This window comes from Bos indicus x Bos taurus, chromosome 29 (assembly GCF_003369695.1).
Source record: "Bos indicus x Bos taurus breed Angus x Brahman F1 hybrid chromosome 29, Bos_hybrid_MaternalHap_v2.0, whole genome shotgun sequence".
In the NCBI taxonomy this organism is placed as follows: domain Eukaryota; kingdom Metazoa; phylum Chordata; class Mammalia; order Artiodactyla; family Bovidae; genus Bos; species Bos indicus x Bos taurus.
In genome coordinates this window covers 16,479,947-16,502,600 of record NC_040104.1, presented here as the reverse complement: position 1 = coordinate 16,502,600, position 22,654 = coordinate 16,479,947, and the positions used below count along the sequence as shown (strand labels likewise).

Here is a 22,654-nt window from a genome sequence, read left to right as displayed (position 1 = left end):
CATCTGAGTCACCAGGGAAGCCCTGAAGTCTGCAGGCTTTATTATAAAACTAAAGCTTAGGCCCTCCTGCAGTAATATGAATGCAGGTGCCCATGCTCTGTTTGATCTGTAAAGTTAACCGGCATTCATCTATGCATCTTTGAGATATTAGTGAGCGAGGTTCTGTGTACTGGAGGAGGCCAGGCCTTTGATAGCTGACCTCTCTTGATGAGTCAGACTGTAACCAGCTGGCCCCGAGGGCTTCCTCTCTCTGGGGTGATCTAAGACAGTAAGATCTGCATCCCAGATGCTGGGACCTGCCTGGGGAAATGCTGGGCATCAGTTCCCCTCTGCTGGCTGGACCAGAAAGACCTCCATTCACCAGTTAGGCTCTCAGGACAATGCATAGAGCCTGTCCTGCTGACTGGCCAGAAGCAGGCTGACCTCTCATCTTTCCTCGTTAGCTGGGGGCCTCTGCATATGTTCACCTGGATACAGAGGCTGGGAAATCCGTCCACAGAGTATGTGCGTGTGTGCATGCTAAGTCACTTCAGTTGTGTCCGACTCTTTGCGACCCCATAGACTGTATCCCACCAGGCTGGTCCATGGGATTTCCCAGGCAAGAATACTGGAGTGGGGTGTCATTTCCTTCTCCAGGGGATCTTCCCAACCCGGGGATTGAACCTGCATCTCTTGTGTCCCCTGTATTGGCTGGTGGGTTCTTTACCACTAGCATCACCTGGGAAGCCCTCCATCTTGTGTACAGGTATCTAATCACCATGATGCACACTTTAAATATCGTACGATTTTACTCATCCATTATACCTGAAATAAGGGAAAATAAAGCTGAGAAAAAGCAAATGACATTAAAGCCTTTTGCATCGAAGTGATAGGATTCTCCGTGCAAAGATCCTTGCATATAGAAGGAAAGATAACCTAGAGATGACTCCATCTAAACTCAACCAGAACATTTGACCAAAAACACCTGAGTAGGTCCCCATGTATTCAAACTCTCAGTCTACTCTTTAAAGGCACCTGAGACATGATACAACTCTTGATCCAACTGGACATTAGCTGCCCCAAGAAGCCACTCTGGAAAAGGCTGTGGGCAGATCAGTAATCAAAGATTAAAGTGGTGACTCAGAGAAGTCAATGGTCAATCTATAACACGATCTCTCTGCCACCAAACCCAGCTGAATCCAAGTTCCTAGGTGAGCACAGGGCTGCTGTCCTAGTGAGCAGAAGAGGGCTGGATTCATGCCAGAATGGATACATAAGATACACAAACATTCCAGAAATAGGGCGAGGGGATTTTAGTTTGGCACCTTCTGTATTTAGACACACGTACCATAGAAATGCTAACTGCCGAGAGGCTGGGTTTAATGAGCTCTCTCTCATCCTCAGCAGGGAAGAACAGATCCTCTCTCCCACTGCAACTGTTTCTTCTGATGCACAGAGCTGACTTACTCCCCTATTCTCTATTAAGATGATTTGATGGTCACTGCGAGGTTCGCCGGCATGAATCAGCCGACCTTCCCCAGACTATTGATACCATCGAATCTGACTCCTAGCCCAGGAGATAGAAGACAATGGACCAGGGATGGGAAATGAACAGCCACCGAGCTGCTGAGTGCGTCCCCGGCACGCTTGCCTATGAGGGAGGGCATGAGGGATGGTGGTGGGTCTGCCAGTCCTTAGTTATGCTGGCAGGAGTCCTGCAGCACTACATATTAACACAAGAGGGGGACACGCAATCCATTGTGTGTGCGAGAGGGGGAGCAGAGAAATACATCAGGGTGGCAGACAATGCTGAGAAGGAACTAAATTCTCTTCTGGATCCTTCTGGACCATTCGGATACTGAATAACAAAATAGGTTGGAATGTCTCTTAAAGCTAAGTGTTCCTCATAGGTGGAAATCCATCTAGATGAGGGGAGCATAACCTGGGCATATTCCAGAGAAGCGAGGTAGCTCTCTGTTCTAGGGTAGGCTAGCCATGGAGGAGGAAAAAGCAACACACACATACACACAGAGAGAGGGATGCATAAGATAAATGTCCCGAGAGCATGGTCTTTTTTCTCTAATATAGTCCTTAGTGTACAAGAGTCCGACAGCTATACTGAAGACCACACTAATCCAAGTCTTGGAATATTCCAGGATTCTACCATCTACAGCACTGGCCTTGACCCATTGCCCTGTACCCAATGAGAAGGGTGATGGGGTGGGAGCAATGTAGAGAAGAGAGCTGGCATGGAGACCCTGCCCCACATTCACAGTGGATCACAGAGCACAGAGCGCGGTGAGGATGCTCAGCTCCGAGTCGGCAGGTGGAGCCTCTGCTCCTAGTGCCCTGCTCAGAACCAGGCAGGGATTTGTTTGCTTCTGGTCAGTTTTGTTACTGTTGGCTTCGATGTGGGATGTGCTTCCTCCATCCATGGGGTGCACCTTCAGTGGAGTTCTAACTCCTTAGGAACCAATCCCTGTTTCAAAAGTTCCCTTTCCAGCTGAGAATACAGATATCAATGATTACAATGAGCTGAGTCACTGTAAGTCACTTAAAGTCCCTTGCAAGTTTCCTCTGCCTACCTCCAGCCTCTCACACATCCCTTTCACCATTTATGTCCTTTGCTACTTTTCCAACGTTCTTCAAGATCTGTGGATATGCCTTGGTCAGGGGTTCAATAAGCATACGTCGAATCACTAATTGAACCTGGAGCCTTCCATTGACTTCCCTTTCTTTCTATTTCTGTTTCATTTTCCTGTTTGTGGTTCATCACCATGGCGCTCTGTATCACTAAGGTGAATACTGCATCCCTGAATCTTCTCACCATAAAAGCTTTCTCCTCTTCTGTCAAATAATTTTCCATATAATTCATTTCCTTCCGTCTCCCCCTCCCCAAGTCTAATGCCATCCTCTGATGATTACTTGCATGGCCAGATGTGAGTGGATGAACAGGATGAAGGGGGTGCTAGGTGGGATGAGAAGGATGGCAAGAAGTGGGGAAAGACCCTCTCTTCACTGTGGTCACAGCCGCTTTCCCGGGGGGCTCTCCGAGGGTCGGCACTGTCCTCAGCAGGAAGTTTGCGGCACACACACCATGTGTCCGACTCCACCACTCAGCCTGGGCCCACTTCTGAACATTTCGTCATGGTCTAAATGAATCACTTTAGCTAGGCTAGGGACCTTGAGAAAATTTGAGGGGCTGAGTAAAACGAGGCGAGAGATGCAGGTATCACAGTGTGGGGAGGGTTGGCATGGAAGAGGTGGAAAGAAGCTAGGGAGAGGGCTTGAGAAATGAGTTCATGAACCCCTGGATCATGATATGGGGGGCTCCTGTAACCAGAGACTGGGCTCCAATCGTTCAAGACGCACCTGGTGGTTTTCAAAGCCTTTTTACTATGTGTTCTCAGGCAAAGGCTAGAACAACGCTCAGATTGTAAGGCGGGTCAGTTCTATGGCTCAGAAGAGGAAACTGAGTCTGAACGATACTTCCTGACCTGCCCAAGTGCACGGCACCCCTGGATGTCGGGCTCTGGACAGGAGCTCAGTGGCGTCCACTCCAAGGACCTTGCAGGGGCACCTGCCCACCTTCCTCCCTGAAGACACTCCCCATGAATGCTCTGTGGCAGCTTACGGACCCTCTGAAACTCCCTGCACTGGAGGTTTACTTCTGTGGCTGATGGGGGGTGGGGTTTTCACTGGGGGCTCCTATGAGAAGCACTCAGTGGGTGGACTTCTCTGCCTGTTGCCCCAAGCCTCACTCTCTGAGCCTTTTGTCTCCATGCAGACCTCCAGGCTTTGAGAAGATAGGGTTGTTTCTTTTCTTCTCCCTTCCCAGCCCTTCAGGGGAGGAGGGCAATGTGAGCAGAGAGTAAGGGGGTCCTTGGAGTTTCATCGGCTCCCAGTAACCCACTTAGTGCCTGCCGCCATCCACTAGCTGCTGGACAGACAGGAGCCTCGGGGAACACACAGCAGGGCAGGGGGAGGAGGCTCTGGGAGAAAGCGGGGAGGGGAGAACCCATAAAGCAGGGGGAGGGGGGATACTGACCTTGCAACAAAGATGAGCTTGTAGGCTCACTTAGCTCTATATCGGGTGAGGGACACACAGGAGAGAAAAATGAAAACAAACACACATATTATATACAGTAGCTATATATCCATCATATATAGTTTGTATACCGGCTTTCACAAACATTTCTGGAGGGATGGAAAAATAAAGGAACACACAAAAACCAGAGGTGGTGGGGCAAGATGCAGATGAGGAACGGTGAAGGGCTGGGTGCGTGCACACGTGATGCCGAGGTTGAAAGGCGAGGGGCTGGCCATGCATTCACAGCCCCCACAGGAGCACGGACTCTGGGCGTGTGCTGAGCTGGGGTGCTGACTTGGTAGCAGAGGATCGAAGCCTCTTTCCAGATGAGATCTGTGTCTCATCCACAGCTCCATTGGTTCACTTGGAGAGACCAAGTTTAGGGATTTCTGGCCTCCCAGCACCACGGCAGAAGCAAGGTCCCCCAGGAATCTCTGTGATTCAGGATCCCAGGGGCTGAATTCTCCTGGTCCCCTGACACCTCCGGAGCCTTAGGGACCAGGTTCTCAGAATCCTACTGGTAGGGTTCCTGTTGGAAGGACCACCCCTTCCCCATTTGACTGTAGTCCCTCAAAGGTATTGATCCTGAAGGAATCTAACCAGCACCAGCATCCCTCACTTTTCAACATCAGGTCATGTGTGCTGCTTCCGAGCAGGTTGGTGGCAAAATGATGTTGATTTAGCTGGCTCTTGGATGCTACAGAAGAAGGAGTTTCATCACAAAGTTTGTGTATTCACAGAAAGCAAAGGCTGCTTTCTAACCTGCCCAAGTCGGCTTGACGGGTCTGATCATAGGAAAGGGCATAGAAAACTCGCTAACACGTTTGTATCTGTCAAGAGGCCTTATTGATAGTGGGCGTTGATAAAGAGTTTGGGGGCTAGGCTGTGTGGACCAGCTGCAGTGTGAGCCTAGGGGGTGGAAATGTAGGCGTGGCACGTTAATGGGATTTTATAGCCTCAAGGAACTAGGTGTCACCCAGGTGGTCATGCTGTGACGGGCTTCTCAGAAACACTCTCTTAAATGAGGCTAAAAACCTGGTTGCTGTTTGATTAAATTTGGAAATGTTCCAAACTGTTTCTCCCTCTTAGAGATTTAGCATGCAAGGGCTCTGAGCCCTCCTGTGTTAAAGAACATCCCCACACGGACCCAATTCATCTTTGTTTGATCTAGTCTTTCTAAACCTACTTGAATCCATACTGTGACTTTTCCAGACATGTCTTTAGAGAGTCCCCTGGACTCCAGAAAGCTGGCAACTGTAGGGCCGTCCCACAGGACACGCGGGGAGCAGGGGATGCTGACAGACTGCCGGGCATGCGGGCAGAGGTCTTAATTGCCAAACACGGGTCTGTGAAAAGGAGCAGATTTATGGTGCATGCTTCACTGCATTGCTTGTCACAAATGCTGGTATTTCACTCTTAAAGTTTGCTTTTTCTCTCTCTTCTCATCTTAGATGTCTTCAGGGGATGAGGCCAGGGAATTAGACAGCAGTGATAAAGTCAGTTGCAAAACCATTTCATGCATCTGATTTGGAGGAGCAAAGGGGTCAAAGGAGGAGGGAGACTGTTTACAGGGAAGAGGAAGGCTGTGGGTGGAGGGCGGGGACAGCCTCGGATCTGGGAGGCAAGGGGAGGTGGGGCCGCCCCTTCCTAATCATGGTCCTTCTGTTCATGCAGACAGACACCTGCCAAAAAGCCAAAAGGCTGACAAACGTGAGCGGCCCTGATGACTGTCCCTGGGTGGGAGGCGTCAGACACATCAATCAGTCTAATCACAGCTCTGCCCATTCCAGTCTGCCAGTTCTGGGATCAAGGGCAGCCTGCCGCCTCCAAGCCCTGGAGGATAAAGCTGGGCTTTATTTTATGTGCTGGGTAAAAGGGGAGATGGAATGCAATTTGGAAATCTGGATGGAGCAGGGGAAGAACACAGGTGGGCTGTCTGGACGATCTGATAGGGGTCTGTGGTGCCATGGAGGAGATGTGGCAGGGTGGGCAGGGGGTGAGGAGTGCTTTATGGAACTCTGGGGTTATCTGGGAGTTCTCAGAATAAAGGGGTTTAGGCTCCTGCCAATGATCTGCTAGCTTCCTTACCTTCCCTCCCCAGGACACTCAAGAGTGCTTGTTAACATGGGAGATCGAGGAACAAATTTGAAGGATTCCAAGCTAAGGTACTTGCTGGAGCCTGGGGGGATGTGCCTCCCACCCCCCACCCCCCCACCCCCGCAAAGGCTGTGTGCAGACCCATGGGCTGTGTGGTCAGTCTGCATCTTCCTGGGCAGGGAGCCCGTCAGAGATGCAGGATGGCCCTCGGGCATCCAGGCTCAGGTCTGTGTGACTGTTCTCCCCGAAGAAGCGTGAGACCTGGGGATCTAAGTCTGTTTACTTGCCTCCTTCCCTTGTTTCTGGCATCCTTATAGTTGCCGGGTGTGCAATGAAGGCACCGCAACTTGCCTTGCCCAGATTAGTCCTTCAATAAAGAGTGACTGAATGAATTAATGCATGAATGATTATGCGACTTCTGTCGAGATGGTGGCTCGGTAGGACAGATAATATCTTAATGCAGCCAGACAACACCCTAGGACACAAATGAAGAACCAGGGACACACCCACTGGCTATGTTAATTCTCCCTCTGACACTAACATTACTCAGGATCCCAAGGCCCACAGGAGTCTACTTTTATCAATACAATGCAGTTTCTCTTATATCCTGAGGACTAGAAAAAGTTTCAGAAATGGTAACATTTCACACTCATCCAGGGAAGAAGTATGGAAATAGTGTATGTTCCTCTCTGGGTTCTTGACTAGATGCGATTGCAATCCCCATGGTCAGTTAAGGAGATACTGCGGGGGAAAGTTCAACGTCACTTCAGTATCCCCCAAACCCTTTCCTGCAGTGTCAGACCTCTAGCACAGGATGAAACCCGGTGTCTCCTTTCACACGTGTACTGTTTCTCTCTCCCCCCCTCCCTCCTCATCCCGTCCTTCTCACCCACCCCCGCCTAACTACTCCTGACTCTCCTCCTTGCCCACCCCCCACCACGCTCCTTCTGGTCCAGCGTGGGGCTCCGTCTCACCGAACAGTGTGATGCTGGCATTGGTGTGACCCAGCTTGTTGGAGGCCACACACGTGTAGTTCCCATAGTCGTGTTCAGAGACGTTGAAGAAGATGAGTTTTGACAGGAAAGGTCTGTTTTCCACTTTGACCCCCTTCTTTCCTTCAACCAGCCTGAGACAAACAAGAGACAGACCGAAAAGAGAGGAAAAAGGGGATGGTTATATGTATTTTTCCTCACGAGGAAGAAGAAAAACTCTGGAATTAGTGATCTTCCCTCTTCCCCCTTTCTGGCATCACTATAATCCCATTTTTTTTCCCACTCAACCACACAACAAGTTCGCCACCATGGCATACATAATTACATTTCTCTGTTTTATGTCTGTGCCCAGAGACATGCTTGGCACAATGCAGATCTTCATCTCTCTGTGCAGTTATTGAAGTTCTCTGAAGGCAGGTGCCTTCAACAAATACAATGCACCAGCTGTGTGCCATTCAGCCCCACAGGATCCGAGCAGTAGGTGCTGGATAATTGATGTTATTGATGAAGATGATGATGGTGGCAACCATGAAAATGAAGAATCTAGTCTTCAAACAGGAGAAAAACCCGACAGGTTTGAAAGAGCAGAGTTTTTCATGCACCTGGTAGTAACACTGTCCCTTAAGAACTTGAGACATTCTGCAGAGGGTCATTTATCTTGGGCCCTGATCAGGATAAAAGAATCAGGGACTGTTTTCACACTAGGGGACCCTGATGGGCCTGGGTGTCCATTGCACTTGAGCATCTCATCCTGGGAGTGATTACAGAAGCCTGAGCGTGTGCTCTCAGGTGGCCAGGACCACCTCGCTGGCTGTCTTACCCCGTCATGGAGTCCAGCGTGCCATAAGGGCTAAGACCAGCGGCTGGGGCCCACTAATAAAAGCCAGGGAGAGAGGTGGGGAGGACAGCCAGACACACTTGTTACAAATGCAGACACTATTACGGGGCAGACAGAGAGGGAAAGGAAAAACTGCTTCGGTGGTGGGTGGGGCCACCTTCTCCTTCTTTGTAGGTTGTTAAGAGCAATTCCTATTGAACCTGCATGTCTTCATGGAAATCATGAGACCAGCGCTCGTCTTTGTAAAAACCGCTGGGATGTCCTATTTCGGAGAACAGGCTTTAAGCCAAACTGTTAGTTTCCCTGAAATAATTTGTCTTCCTTGCCTAGGAGCTGTCTATGCTACAGGAAAGATAATCACCAGTGGGGACAACCATCCTTCTAAATGGAGGATCTCAGGGAGTGATCCCAAAAGCTCAGCTGCCTGTGTAGCCCTGGCTGGAGCAGGACATGCGGACAGGACAATATGTCAAGGTGGACACATGTTGGAATGGGTTCGCAGGGCAGAAATTGAGGCAAATGGTTGGTACTGGAGTCATCAAACCGAGAAAGACAATATTCCAGGCAGAAATAGAAAGTAAAGCCCAGCAGGGCAATGATGAAAAAATGCTTTGTAAACCATAAAATGTTATTCAAAATAATGTATTTCCATGGAGTGAGACATTGCAAACTCCTTCCTGCCCCTGGCCCACAGGACAGTTTTGGCAGCGACATCAGCTGCTGTATCATTCTCTGAAGGTGTCCTCTCTGCAGGACGAATGGACGGTTCTCTCCGTCGCCAAGACTTGTGACCGCTGTGATGAGAAGACCAGGATTCGGGCCTCTGTCCCAACCCAGCGTCTGTCTCCAGGGAAGTCAGAGCGGGGCTGTGGGAACTGTGCTGCTTTCCATCCTGTAGATGTTCATCTGGGTGCTTTTATCTCTCCCACACGCGGGACAGCGAACCAGCCCGGGTCCACGTACTTTGTTATAATGGGAGCACAGTCCGAAAGGAATGAGGTGTCTGGCTGTGCAGCCAGAAGCCACCGTTCTATCTCCAGCTTGTTCTGTTGCTGTCCTGCAGGGGATGCTGTCCACAGGAGGCTCTGCAGCCCACCTGCCAGAGGCTTCTCTGCATTCCTCAACCTTATTGATCCCTTTTGCCATTGTGAAGCCAGCCCTGGGCTGGGGAGGAAGTCGTCACATGGGGACCAAGCTGTGAATTAGATTTCAGCTCTGCAGTGGGGAGAGACACTTGCCCAGAAAGCAGGCTTTGCTGACAGCTCTGAAATGTCTTTAGCTAAAAGCAGAGCAGGGCGGGCAGTGGTATTCGGCAGCATTTTGCAGCTTCTGGGTTGATGCTCCGTGTGGTCACACAGTTCCACGTGCCACAGAGGACAGACGCCTCCACGCAATGGCAGAATGGAGGTGTCTGAAACTGAGACAGCTATGCTGAGACAGGTGTGCTGAAACTGAGCAGGACCCTGTGGAGCTCTGGTGCACAAAGCCTTTCTGTATCCTCAGTTTTCTAGTTTGTAGGAAATAGGTTTCATTCAGCCTCCTAGCCTTCCCTGAGTTGCAAAGGGCAGGTTCAAACACTTGCTAATTAGGGAAGGGACGGCATGCCAGACAGGGAGAAGCAGCCAAGAAGCAATGGGACAGCCTTGGGACAGGGTCTTGTTTCCCCTTCAAGGCCACTGGGGAGGCTGTTAAGCGATGTGTGCGTGCTAAGTTGCTTCAGTTGTGTCCAACTCTGTGACCCCGTGAACTGTAGCCTGCCAGGCTCCTCTGGCCATGGAATTCTCCAGGCAAGAATACTGGAGTGGGTTGCCATGCCCTCCTCTCCCCTTTAAGGCGTACACATAATATCTTTGAGTTGTTTAGCAGATGTTGAAACCACCACCAGGTGGGAAAAGTTAACTACAAACTGCCCACAAGTACAAAATGTTAATGTTGCTGATCCCTGATTATCTCACCATCAGCCAATCAGAAGAATGTCCACTAGCTGATCCCACCCTCCTCTCGGAACCATTACTATAAAACTCCCCATTATCCCCTCCAGGTTGGGACACAAAGTTTTGAGGGCATGAACCCACTGTGACCCCCTTTTCCTGGCAAAGCAATAAAGCTATTCTCTTCTTCTTCACCCAAAACTCTGTCTCTGAGACAGTCAATCTGGTGTCAGGGTACAGAGGCCAGTTCAGTATCACTACCAGGCTTCAGCTTCTTCATGCTTTTCAAGAATTCAAGTCCCTACAGATGAGTGGTCCTTATTAAGGACAGGGTTCCCTTTCCTCTCCCTTTGATCCATGGCACACACGGTGGTGGCGGGCACTGAGTGACTAGAATGCAGTCAAGAGAGACATCTACCCTACATTCTGAGAAAACTGCCTGTCTCCATTACAAGGACTCCTTTACTTTGATTGGTCTCAGAAATCCGCTCATCTCACCTGGGATATCAGTTAGGTTAGAGGTGGCCTTGGCACTCCACTCCAGTACTCTTGCCTGGAAAATCCCATGGACAGAGGAGCCTGATAGGCTGCAGTCCATGGGGTTGATAAGAGTCGGAAATGACTGAGCAACTTCACTTTCACTTTTCACTTTCATGCATTGGAGAAGGAAATGGCAACCCACTCCAGTGTTCTTGCCTGGAGAATCCCAGGGACGGGGGAGCCAGGTGGGCTGCCATCTATGGGGTTGCACAGAGTCGGACACCACTGAAGTGACTTAGCAGCAGCAGCAGCAGAGGTGGCCTTCCCTCTAGTGGGGGCCATCTTCCCTGGGAGACCTCCCGGGAGGAGTGACCTGCCAGTGGTCCAGGAAGGACAGGCAGTGACAAGAGTTCAGAGGCAGAGATGCTCTTCAAGAGCCTGGTGTCCAGAGGGCAGACACCTCCATTCAATGGGAGAACACGGGGTAGGGGGTAAATAAATGAAGAACAAATAGAAAAACTGAGCAGAATCAACTAAAGGAGAGAAAAGGAGCTGCCTGGAGAAGGGCTCAGACAGAGGACTCAGAGCTGCCTGAGCCCAGGGCTCTGAAAGCCCCCTGCCCATGGAGATGCTGTCAGTCCGGCTCTCTTGTCCTAGGTGAAGCCCGCAGCCCCCTCCCTGTGATACAGCAGCTGTGCAGAGCTGAGCTCGCCCTTCGTATGCCCACCATTGGCCACTTCTGCCTAAGGGCTAATCTTTCCTCCACGTCTTTTAAGATTTTGTTTCCTCCACATTTTGCTTGCATTTTCATCCCATCAAGGATTAGAAAAACAGGATGTAGCTGATTAATTTCCTTGAAGATCTGAACCATTGAAAGTTCAGGAATTTACCCTGGAGCTCAACCGATTTCTGTTTTCTTGCTATGTTTTCTGATATTGGACTTTCACGTCTCAGTTTTATTCTTAGTATAAAAGAAAAGATAAAATGGATGGAGAAATGAAGCAGGATTTTGAAGAAAGATACCCATGTTTATTTATTGGGAAAATACCATTCCCTTCTGCTTAATTATGAATTTTTGGGAAAAAGGGGAAAAGCCAGTTATTTCTTCTAATCTCTTTCTGAGTCTGCTTTTACTCAATCTGTCTCAGTACATACATATACAAAATGGGCTAGATGAAAACGGTGCACCCAAGTTGCTGCCAGAATTGGCGCTTAAGAACAAAAAGTAGTGCTTCTCACTTGGAAGGATTATAATGAGCCACAGTGGAACTTCTGACTAAGTGACTTGGTTGTAAACAAAGTTAGAGACTAGAGGGGTTCTTGGTGCTGACTGGCCAAACCAATACAATATTGTAAAGTAAAAAAAAAAAAATCTGGCTGCCCCATGTGGCACGCGGGATGTTAATTCCCAGACTAGGGGTCAACTCTGCACGCCCTGCAGTGGAAGCAGAGTCCTAACCACTGGACCACCAGGGAAGGCCCTAACTTTATTTTTTATTGAAGTATAGTTGATTTACAGCGTCATGTTAACTTCAAGTGTACTGCAAAGTGAGTTAGTTATACATTCATACACACACACACACACACACACACACACACATATATATATATTCTTTTGCAGATTCTCTCCTCTTATAGGTTATTACCAAATGTTGAATATAGTTTCCTGTACTATTATACAGCAGGTCCTTCCCTTGTTGAATCTCTTTTATATATATTTAACAGTAGTGTGTCGGAGAAGGCAATGGCACCCCACTCCAGTACTCCTGCCTGGAGAATCCGATGGACAGAGGAGCCTGGTGGGCTGCAGTCTATGGGGTCGCTAAGAGTCAGACACGACTGAGCGACTTCACTCTCACTTTTCCCTTTCATGCATTGGAGAAGGAAATGGCAACCCACTCCAGTGTTCTTGCCTGGAGAATCCCAGGGACGGGGGAGCCTGGTGGGCTGCCGTCCATGGGGTCGCTAAGAGTTGGACACGACTGAGTGACTTAGCAGCAGCAGCAGCAACAGCAATGTGTATCTGTGAATCCCAAACTCCTAGTTTATCTCCCTTCCTCCCTTCCCCCTGTGATAACCACGTTTGATTTCTATATCTGTGAGTTTGTTTCTATCTTGTAAATAAGTTCATTTGTCATATTTTAGATCCCATATATAAGTGATACCATATGGTATTTGTCTTTTTGTTTCACTTCACTCACTATGATAACCTCCAGGTCCATCCAAGTTGCTGTAAATGGCATTATTTCATGCTGTTTTATGGCTGGTTAATATTCCATTGTATATACGTACCACATCTTCTTTATCCATTCATCTGTCAGTGGGCACATCTTGGCTACTGTACCTAGTGTTGCCGTGAACACTGGCCTCTTGAGTAAAGAGCCCCAGCCACTGGGGATGTTGAGTCCTGCGGGCAGCAGCTGCGTCGTTCTCAATCTGCGTCTTGCCCTGGAGTTCCTCACCCTCTCTCCTTCCCAAAGTTGCCCGTTTTGTGGCTTTTTCCCTCAGCTTCTCAGGCTCGTCACTCCTTCTCCCTCCCATACCCCACATACACCTCAGGACCCTGCATTGCCCCCTCCCATCTTCACCAAGTTGGGTTCTGACCGTGGACAGCTCTTGCCCATCAATTGCTGTTCATCCACCTTAAAATAGCTCTTTGATGGCAGCAATTGCCTGGCTTTCGGAGCTGCTGAACCCTGTGCTAACGTGCCATTTGATAACTCCTCTCGGTGACAAACTTCAGTGAATCACGGCAAACATCCGGATGGCAGCTGCGACAATAGGAGGGGACGGGGAGGCCCTTGTCTTTTCTCCTGCCATGAGAGTGCAAGCTCTGTACAAAGGAGCGCCAAGTCGGGTCACGGACACGTCCCTGCACCACCACTGAGCGCATCTGGAATGGAACCCGAGTCCTCGGCCGCAGCTAACTCAGCACCGGGAGCACTCCTGACGCCTTAATGCAAGCCTGAGAATGTGTTAAAAATAGCTGCAGGCAGAACACTTATTTCCCAGGTCTATAAAAAATTCACAGGCTTTCCAGGGCTCCTGGTGGTCTTTCCTTTGACAGTTCATTTTCCTAAAGAATAGTTTTTCTTAGGCTCGTTGACTGGCGAGTGATAGTTCTGCATGGCAGCATTACAAACACAGCTGAAGTTCATTCACGTCAAGACGAGACTGGTCTGGGTTCTGTTTCTCCTTCATAGGTAGGAGGAGTTCGAGAGAGGACTTTGCAGGAATCCATTTGCGTCCGTGTGGAACCAGGGGCCTGGAAGAGCTTCCTCCTTCTTGGGGAAGGGAGAGGGGAAGGGAGTCTTACCTTTTGTCGTCCTTGTACCACTGGAATTCCGCCGAGGGAACCGCGGAGGCTTCGCACTGCAGGGTCCCCTTCTGTCCCACAGGCACGCCGGTCCCCTTAGCTTCTGAAATGTATGGAGGATCTACAAAGAGAGGACATTCGACAGCATCTTTAATGTCCCCTTTGCTGTGTTCTCCAGGCCCCACTCTAACTCTGGTCTCCACGGAGTGCCGGAGAATGAAGCCATCCCGCATCACCAGGGAAAGGCTCGCATGCACTGCCTCCGCTCCCCTCTGGACGCCAGTGGGATGAGCAGGCATCTAGGCCTATTTCCCGTTTACACTTTTCCACTTTCACAGGAGATAGCCAATGCCATCCACCGCATGCCCCATGGCTTGACAGTACCTTTAATCTAGCCCTATAGATGTTCTGCACACCAGGTTTATGCCAGAGTATATAAGCTTGAGCTATTCAGTTCCCATCAAAAACTCAGTTGCAAGAAATAATAGTCATGGAGAATTGCCTGGGGGATACACAGATCTGTCATTCTTGGAGGTGTTCTTCCCGGACCCATGAACACAGCCAGAACAACTTTACTTAAGTACTCCGGCTGCTTTCATCCCGAGTCTTTGCCAAACCACCCCTGTCATGCCGACAGTTGCACGAAATGCGTTATGGAAAGGAGCCACAGCCAGCCATTGCATGGCCATTTCAAGTGATGCTTGTCATGCTCTATTTATAGAGACCTTCAAGTGAAATTATTTTTCAAGTCTCAGCACCAGAAAAAAGCAGTGCTTCTCCCAAGCGACAAATTCACTTTTATTTTATGGACATAAACCTCAAACCCAATGATGTTTCCTCTCTTTGCTTTTGCACCTCAAAGCCAAATCCTGGACCCGCATCTGACCACCTCAGGCTATAAACACCATGTGCTGATTTACCCATAGACTTCTCTTATTTCCCTACATAGGTTTTCCCCTTCTCTTACATCTCCTTACTGTTTAGGTTAATCTTTATTAACTGTGAATTATGTCACTTTAAACAGAAATTGGGGTAGGGCACAAAAATGGCATGATTGCTTCACCTGTTTCCTTGATTCTTCAGGTGCTTTGTGTTAATTAGGCTCAGATTGTGACATGAATCAACATATTAAAGTAAAGAAGGAGTAAACATCACACCAAGGTATTCTTCCTCTATGTCCAACCCCACCCAAGTTTGGAAGGAGAAACTCTTCTTGTCTGCTGGTTTGACTCTTGGGTTCTATTCTGTCCTAAGAACATCTGAAATCAGCACAGCTGGGAAAACTTTCCGGATGTCCTAGAGACCTGAGTCAGGGGACCTAACGGGGAACCTAGAGAGAATGCATGAGGGAGCAGGGACATTAAGCAGCATCAATGTCAGAGAGAATTGGGTTGGTGGAGGAAGAGGAGGAGTCCAGAGAAGTGGCCTCCAGCTTTTGGGGTTCATGGCAACCCACTCCAGTGTTCTTGCCTGGAGAATCCCAGGGACAGGGGAGCCTGGTGGGCTGCCGTCTCTGGGGTCGCACAGAGTCGGACACAACTGAAGCGACTTAGCAGCAGAAGCAGCACCTCTATTAGCAAAACATAGGTATGAGATATACCCTCTCATATTGGATATGTGTAGGTTTATCTATTTATAGTTCAATTGTGAATGTATACCATGTCAATCAACATACATAACTAGAAGAGGATAAGATAACATAAGTATACCATAAACATAAGTTATAATATTTCTTCCATACATGTGCTTTTTATTTTTGCTCCCTATTAAGGAGATGACTGTCCAGAGAATGAGAAGCTTGGTGACATTATGAGTAAAAATTGGGATTCAAAGACAAGCTTGTATAAATTATGCATTGAATGCCATGTAATGATCTTTTAGGACTCTAAGTCAAGTTTTGGATTATATAAAATTACTTTCAGCACCCATTTATTTTCTTTAAGAGTTTAGAACTGTTGCTCTTGAAAGCAGAAAATGGACAGCGAGGCTGCCCCATTTCCCGCCCCGAGTCACGGCTGGCACTGTGGTCCAGCTCTCTCTGTGGCCAGGAGGGCAGCACCTCCCGAAGGTGCTGGGTGGGTGCGCCTGAGACTACTTACAGTTCACGGTGACCTTGACTCTCCGCACCACCGGGGCTGCCACGTCGTTGGAGGCGCTGCACTCATAGTACCCCGACTGCTCCCGGGTGATGCCCTGGATTTCCAGGTATTCGTCTTCACTCACAAAGCCCACAGCTGCAGGAGAAGGGGTGAGGAAATAGGAGGAAAAACACTGAAGGCACAAACTTAGCAAACCAAGTGTGGAGCGGCTACGTCTGCAGAGCGCTGTGCTTATTCTCAGTTCAGATTCTCAGGACGGAAGCCAGTTCCCCCGCCCGCCTCCCTTCTGCCTCTTACATCAGTAGCTTGTCCTCGGTTCCCCAGCAGACCAGGTACAATGCTCCCACCCGGACCAAGCACATAGTCTGGAGAATTGCCGGTTCTCAGTAAGTGATGAATAATGTCAATGTTCACCCTCCCCGAATCTCACCAAGCAGTCAGGCTCTGGGTCTGAGATAGGCACCCCCATCCCACCCCTCTAGGGATGGGGGATGACCTAGGATGACCCCTCTAGGTCATCACAGAGCACACCGGGATGTCTGGAGGAACAAATGATAAGCCGATTACATGAAAGCACTTTGAAACCCACTTTGAAAGCACTATACAGTTATCCTATGATTTTCCTGGAGGTCCAGACTCAGAGGATCAGGGCTGTTAACACAGTGTGGGGGGCCCATTCTGAGGGGGAGGGAAGAGGCACAGTCCTTCCCCCAGGGCATAAAACCTCTCCATAATGCTGCCTGTATCTGTGATGCAGAAAATAAATATGACAATAAAAAGAAACTGATGTCATACAAAGACTTATGTGCGTGGTATGTAAATAAGGAGAAGAGGGCATCAGAGGATGAGATGGCTGGATGGCATCACCGATGCAATGGATATGAACTTGGGCAAACTCCGGGAGCTGGTGATGGACAGGGAGGCCTGGCGTGGTGCAGTTCATGAGGTCACAGAGAGTCGGACATGACTGGGCGCCTGAACAACAATAACATGTAAACAATGCTTGTATTTGTTAAGTGACATTGCTAAGATCACCATTTTTATAACGGTTAATAGCAAGAGTGATGACAATGACATAGAAGAAAACAACTCTCGTACACAGAAGAACCACTGCCTGCCCAGAGGGGCCAGCACTCCTGGGTCTTGATAAGTCTGTCATCATCCAGACCTAGTCCAACTTGAGCATCCCCCAGGTGTCTTTCTGCCCTATGAAACCTGTGGTATACACGTGCAGGAGCTCCCCTGCCTGTATTGCTTGCGGACAGCACCTATCACAGCAGGCAAGCAAGTGTTAATAAATCCACGGGAAGAACCAAGAACATGCTTAAAGTAGCAGGCAGGGCCCCAAAGTCCAGAGTCTGAGACGACAGTCAACATTAGCCCATAGAGACTCATGGTCCCCACCAGTAAGCACAGTGGCCTTAATTGTCACAGTGGCCTTAATTGTCTGTCACTGCTCCCTAAGCATCTTCAGGGGAAAGAGCACCAACCTTGAACTGATGAAGGGTGGAGGAAATGCGGAGAAGAGGCTTGAATGGAGAGCTCGCGCTCCCTTTTACGTTGTGGTTGTTTACTTGCACCCACCGTGAGCCTACACGTGTCAGATCTTCCCCGCTAGACGCTGTAATTACTGTGCAGAGCATCGCGGACACTCGTGTCACACTTAATATTCCCATTAATTTTAAATGGTGGTCCTTGGTACATATGTGTGGCAATTGGTGTCATATTTTAATTAGGCTTGCCCTACACCATCTGAAATTAATAATAGCTCAAATTACCAGTGTAATTTATAAATTAACAGTGCTGTAGCATTAGGAAATAAATTAGCTCTGCTGAGCTGTTTCTGGATTGAGCTCCAGTGTCAGGACAGTGGCTGGTAGGACCTCAGATCTCCTGGGAGGCTGCGATGACACCATCAAAGCAAGGAAACAAAACGACTCAGGGTTCCCGGGTCCCTTGTTCTCTCCAACCACAGATCACGCATCTGGTTTAATTCTACCAATCAAACAGGTTCTTGTGCGACCACAGTAAGACATACAGGAACCAAACTCCGATGAACTTGTTATGTATGAAGTATGAAGTCAGTCAGTCGTGTCCGACTCTTTGTAACCCCATGGACTGTAGCCCACCAGGCTCCTTGGTCCATGGGATTTTCCAGGCATGAATACTGGAGTGAGTTGCCATTTCCTTCTCCAGGGGATCTTCCCGACCTAGGGATCGAACCCAGGTCTCCTACATTGTTATAGGAACTTGTTATAGGAACATCCAAATGGAGAAGTTGAGGCAGAGAGGGGGATATTGCCATAGGGTGAAATGCAAGTATGTAAATATTAGGGCAATCATAGTAAAAAAAATATATTAATTCTCAAGTTTTTTGTGGGAACATTGTGCTACTTTATGTGAAATTTACAATATTAATATCAGGCAATTTTATGTAGGGAAGGAAGCTGGGTAGTTTAAGATTTGGGCAAAGTGTATGTTTCCTACTGACCTACATCTGTATTACCGGAGGAAGAGAATTACGCTAACGTCATCCTGCAAAAACCAAGGAAGCTTAATTTGACTAACCTGTGTTCTCTAGAACAAACGGAGAATTAGAGAAAAAGTACAGTCATTGAATTTGTTACAATATTGTTTCCCTTGCCTGTTTTGGCTTTTTGGCCTTGAGGCACGCGGGATATTAACTCCCTGACCAGTGATTGAACCCACACCACATGCATTGGACGACTCTGCAACAGAAGGCAAAGTCTTAACCACTGGATTGCCAGCGAAGTCCCTACAGTTCAGTTCAGTTCAATTGCTTAGTCGTGTCCGACTCTTTGTGACCCCACGGACTGTAGCATACCAGGCTTCCCTGTCCATCACCAACTCCCGGAGCCTGCTCAAACTCATGTCCATCGAGTCAGTGATGCCATCCAACCATCTCATCTTCTGTTGTTCCCCTTCTCTTCCTGCCTTCAATCTTTCCAAGCATCAGGGTCTTTTCCAATGAGTCACTTCTTCGAATCAGGTGGCCAAAGTATTGGAGTTTCAGCTTTAGCATCAGTCCTTCCAATGAAAATGCAGGGCTGATCTTCTTCAGGATGGACTGGTTGGAGCTCCTTGCAGTCCAAGGGTCTCTCAAGAGTCTTCTCCAACACCACAGTTTGAAATCATCAATTATTTGGTGCTCAGCTTTCTTTATAGTCCAACTCTCACATCCATACATGACTACTGGAAAAAATATAGCCTTGACTAGACAGACCTTTATTGGCAAAGTAATATCTCTGCTTTTTAATATGCTGTCCAGTTTGGCCATAGCTTTTCTTCCAAGGAGCAAGTGTCCTTTAATTTCATGGCTGAAGTCACCATCTTCAGTGATTTTGGAGTCCAAGAAAATAAAGTCTGTCACCATTTCCATTGTTTCCCATCTATTTGCCATGAAGTGACAGGACTGGATGCCATGATCTTGGTTTTTTGAATGTTGTGTTTTAAACCAGCTTTTCACTCTCCTCTTTCACTTTCATCAAGAGTCTCTTCAATTCCTCTTCAATTTCTGCCATAAGTGTGGTGTCATCCGTGTATCTGAGGTTATTGATATTTCTCCCAGCAATCTTGATTCCAGCTTGTGCTTCATCCAACTCGGCATTTCAGATGATGTACTCTTCATGTAAGTTAAATAAGCAGGGTGACAATATACAGCCTTGATGTACTCCTTTCCCAATTTGGATCCAGTCTGTTGTTCCATGTCCAGTTCTAACTGTTGCTTCCTGACCTACATAAAGATTTCTCAGGAGGCAGGTAAGGTGGTCTGGTATTCCCATCTCTTGAAGAATTGTCCACAGTTTGCTGTGATCTACACAAAGGCTTTGGCATAATCAATAAAGCAGAAGTCCCTACACTTCCTAATTAAATTGGGTAAGGTATGTGAAAATTAATATGTATAGATTAAAATGCTTTACACATTTTAGCTTTCATTGTCATATTTTTCACCTTTCTCCTCATATACTTTTTCTCAATTAGAAGCAAAAATATCAAAACCAGAGAGAAAGCTAGTGTATATATACATATATGGGTTTCCCAGGTGGCTTGGTGGTAAAGAACCTGCATGCCGATGCAGAGGACACAGATTTGATCCCTGTTCCAGGAAGATCCCCTGGAGAAGGAAATGCCAAACCCACTCCAGTATTCTTACCTGGAAATCCAATGGACAGAGGAGCCTGACGGGCTACAGTCCATGGGGTCACAAAAAGTCAGAGATGACTTAGCGACTAAACATACATACATATACATAGATAACAAATAAAACTCTGAATCACCAGAAATGAGGTAACCATCAGTACTACTTAAGCAAGCAAACAGAAAAGAAAAAAAAAATTAACTGAAATCTGAATTTATAGAGTTAATGATTCAAGGAAAGTTTTCCTTTAATAGCATCTGTATTCTGGCTATGGAATGATCAGTGCTTTGTCACTCAAATGGAGAACTTATAAAAATATTGGAGACAAAAAGAAAACAGATCCACAGAGGCAGGACAGAGGCTGATGTCAATAGAATTGCACAGAATCATTGTTTGAATAGAGAATTTTAGTTGCCAGTCATACCTAATGAATCAGGATCTCCTGGGATGAGGAGTTCTAAAAACTCTCATGTATACTCAACTTTGGGAATTAGGGATCTAGGTCAGTCCTGTATTTTTCATGTGGGGAACTGAAGCTCAGACGAGTCCAGGATCACACATGTGGACAGAGGCAGCACACTAGGTCACAGGATGGCCCCCACACCTATTAATCCCGCAGCTATGAGTGTTTTCTAATGGTGGTTTTATGCCTTGTGCACTGGCTTTATTTCCCATGTAATTGAAGCTCTTTAACAGCAGGGACCATGTCTTGGGCATTTCTGGCTTTCAAGGCACTCAAGATGTAGTTTACATAATTGGAAGTTTGTGAACCTCTTTTTTCTTTTTATTTATTGCTTCTATGTTATTAATTTTATTTTAATTGGAGAATAATTGTTTTATAATGTTGCGTTGGTTTTCCCGTACACAACGTGAATCAGCTATGCTGTGCTGTGCTTCCTCGCTCAATCCATTCTGACTCTTTGTGACCCCGTGGACTGTAGCCCACCAGGCTCCTCTGTCCATGGGGATTCCCATACTAGAATGGGTTGCCATACTCTGCTTCAGGGGACCTTCCCAATGCAGGGATCGAACCTGGGTCTCCCACATCACAGGTGGTGGATTTTTACCATCTATCTGAACCACCAGGGAAGCCCAAGAATACTGGAATGGATAGCCTATCCCTTCACCAGGGGATCTTCCTGGCCCAGGAATCAGCTTTAAGCACGCATATATCCGTTCCCTCTGGAGCCTCCCTGCCACCCTTCCCCTACCCCAGCCCTTGAGGTCATCGCCGAGCGCCGTGCTGAGCTCCCTGTGCTGTGCAGCAGCCTTCCACTGGCTACTTATTTTACACATGGTAGTGTGTGTATGTCAACACTACTTTCCCGATTCATCCTGTCCTCCCCTGCCCCCACTGTGTCTATAAGTCTGTTCTCAACATTTGCGTTTCTATTTCTGTCCTAAAAGTAGGTTCATCTGTACCCTTTTTCTAGTTTCCATCTATATGCATTAATATACAATACCTGCTTTTCTCTTTCTGACTGGCTTCACTTTGTATGGCAGTCTCTAGGTCCGTCCACATCTCTACAAATGACTCAATTTTGCTCCTTTTTATGGCTGAATAATATTCCAAGGTATATATGTATCATATCGCCCTTATCCATTCACTCTGTTCCCAAACAGCACCACCTTTGGTAACTGTTCCTGGAAAAGTATTTGTACTTCCTAGGTATATATGTATCATATCGCCCTTATCCATTCACTCTGTTCCCAAACAGCACCACCTTTGGTAACTGTTCCTGGAAAAGTATTTGTACTTCCTGACTTTAAAAAATATCATCACCCTAGTATTCTAACAATAGCCTTTCTTTAAATATGTGATTTTAAAAGTTTTATCAAGGGTTTAGTATAATTTATATTTAATCTTGGGGCCAGTTATTTCCTTGGGGAATGCATCCTTAATTTAAAAATGGAGATCAATGAGGAAATGTGATTTATCTAACAGAATTTGTTTTGCAACTAACTTTTCAGGAACAGAACTATTTCATTAAGTGGACTCTGACAATCCAAGTAGGGAAAGGAAGCAAGTTGGATTTCATTTCCTGAAGCTCCGAAGAAGCTTCATACTCTTCGGAGGACTTAAGCTCAGAAGTTTATAACCCACAGAAGGACAAAAACTGCCCTGTGTAAGTAATATTCCTTTGGAAAAGAAACCCCAAGTTTCCGAGTTCATAGATTGGGCTTTGAAATCTGTATAACTGAAAATAATAATAGCCATGGTTATCATTTTTATCTCACCCGAGAAACACTTGTCAAGAACAGCTGCAGCTATTGGAGAGGAGAAGAAGGCACAGCTGTCTCCTTGCTTAATATTTTTATGGCATAAATATGAGTTGAAATAAAAAATCACTGGACCTCAGAAACTAAGAGGAAAAAAAGCATAGGGTTCTAGAATTCCAAATTGGGAATCGTTTAAAAAATTATCTCAAATTCTGTGACTAGTCCTAGATTCATCCTCTAGATTGTCTGAAAGTGAATGTCACTCAATCATGTCCGACTCTTTGTGACCCCATGGACTACACAGTACCTGGAATTCTCCAGACCAGAATACTGGAGTGGGTAGCCGTTCCCTTCTCAAGGGGATCTTCCCAACCCAGGGCTTGATCCCAGGTCTCCTGCATTGCAGGCAGATGCTTTACCAGCTAAGCCACCAGGGAAAGCCCACCTGGGAAG

At 47.4% G+C, this 22,654-nt stretch overlaps 1 protein-coding gene across 8 annotated transcripts in view; it reads right to left on the bottom strand.

Annotated features, from left to right (window-relative positions):
- The window catches only part of NTM (neurotrimin), a 964,242-nt gene that overhangs the window by 8,589 nt on the left and 932,999 nt on the right, over nucleotides 1–22,654 (bottom strand). For 4 of the 8 annotated variants that reach the window (XM_027531737.1, XM_027531738.1, XM_027531744.1 and 1 more), the window contains 4 exons: nucleotides 15,823–15,957; nucleotides 13,724–13,844; nucleotides 7,141–7,292; nucleotides 4,028–4,063 (listed from right to left, as the gene is read on the bottom strand). In XM_027531737.1, coding sequence (XP_027387538.1) covers nucleotides 4,028–4,063; nucleotides 7,141–7,292; nucleotides 13,724–13,844; nucleotides 15,823–15,957 — 444 coding nt within the window. Of the gene's footprint in view, nucleotides 1–4,027; nucleotides 4,064–6,303; nucleotides 6,534–7,140; nucleotides 7,293–13,723; nucleotides 13,845–15,822; nucleotides 15,958–22,654 lie in introns of those variants that run through there. The other 4 variants (XM_027531742.1, XM_027531740.1, XM_027531741.1 and 1 more) reach the window with 2 other exon arrangements.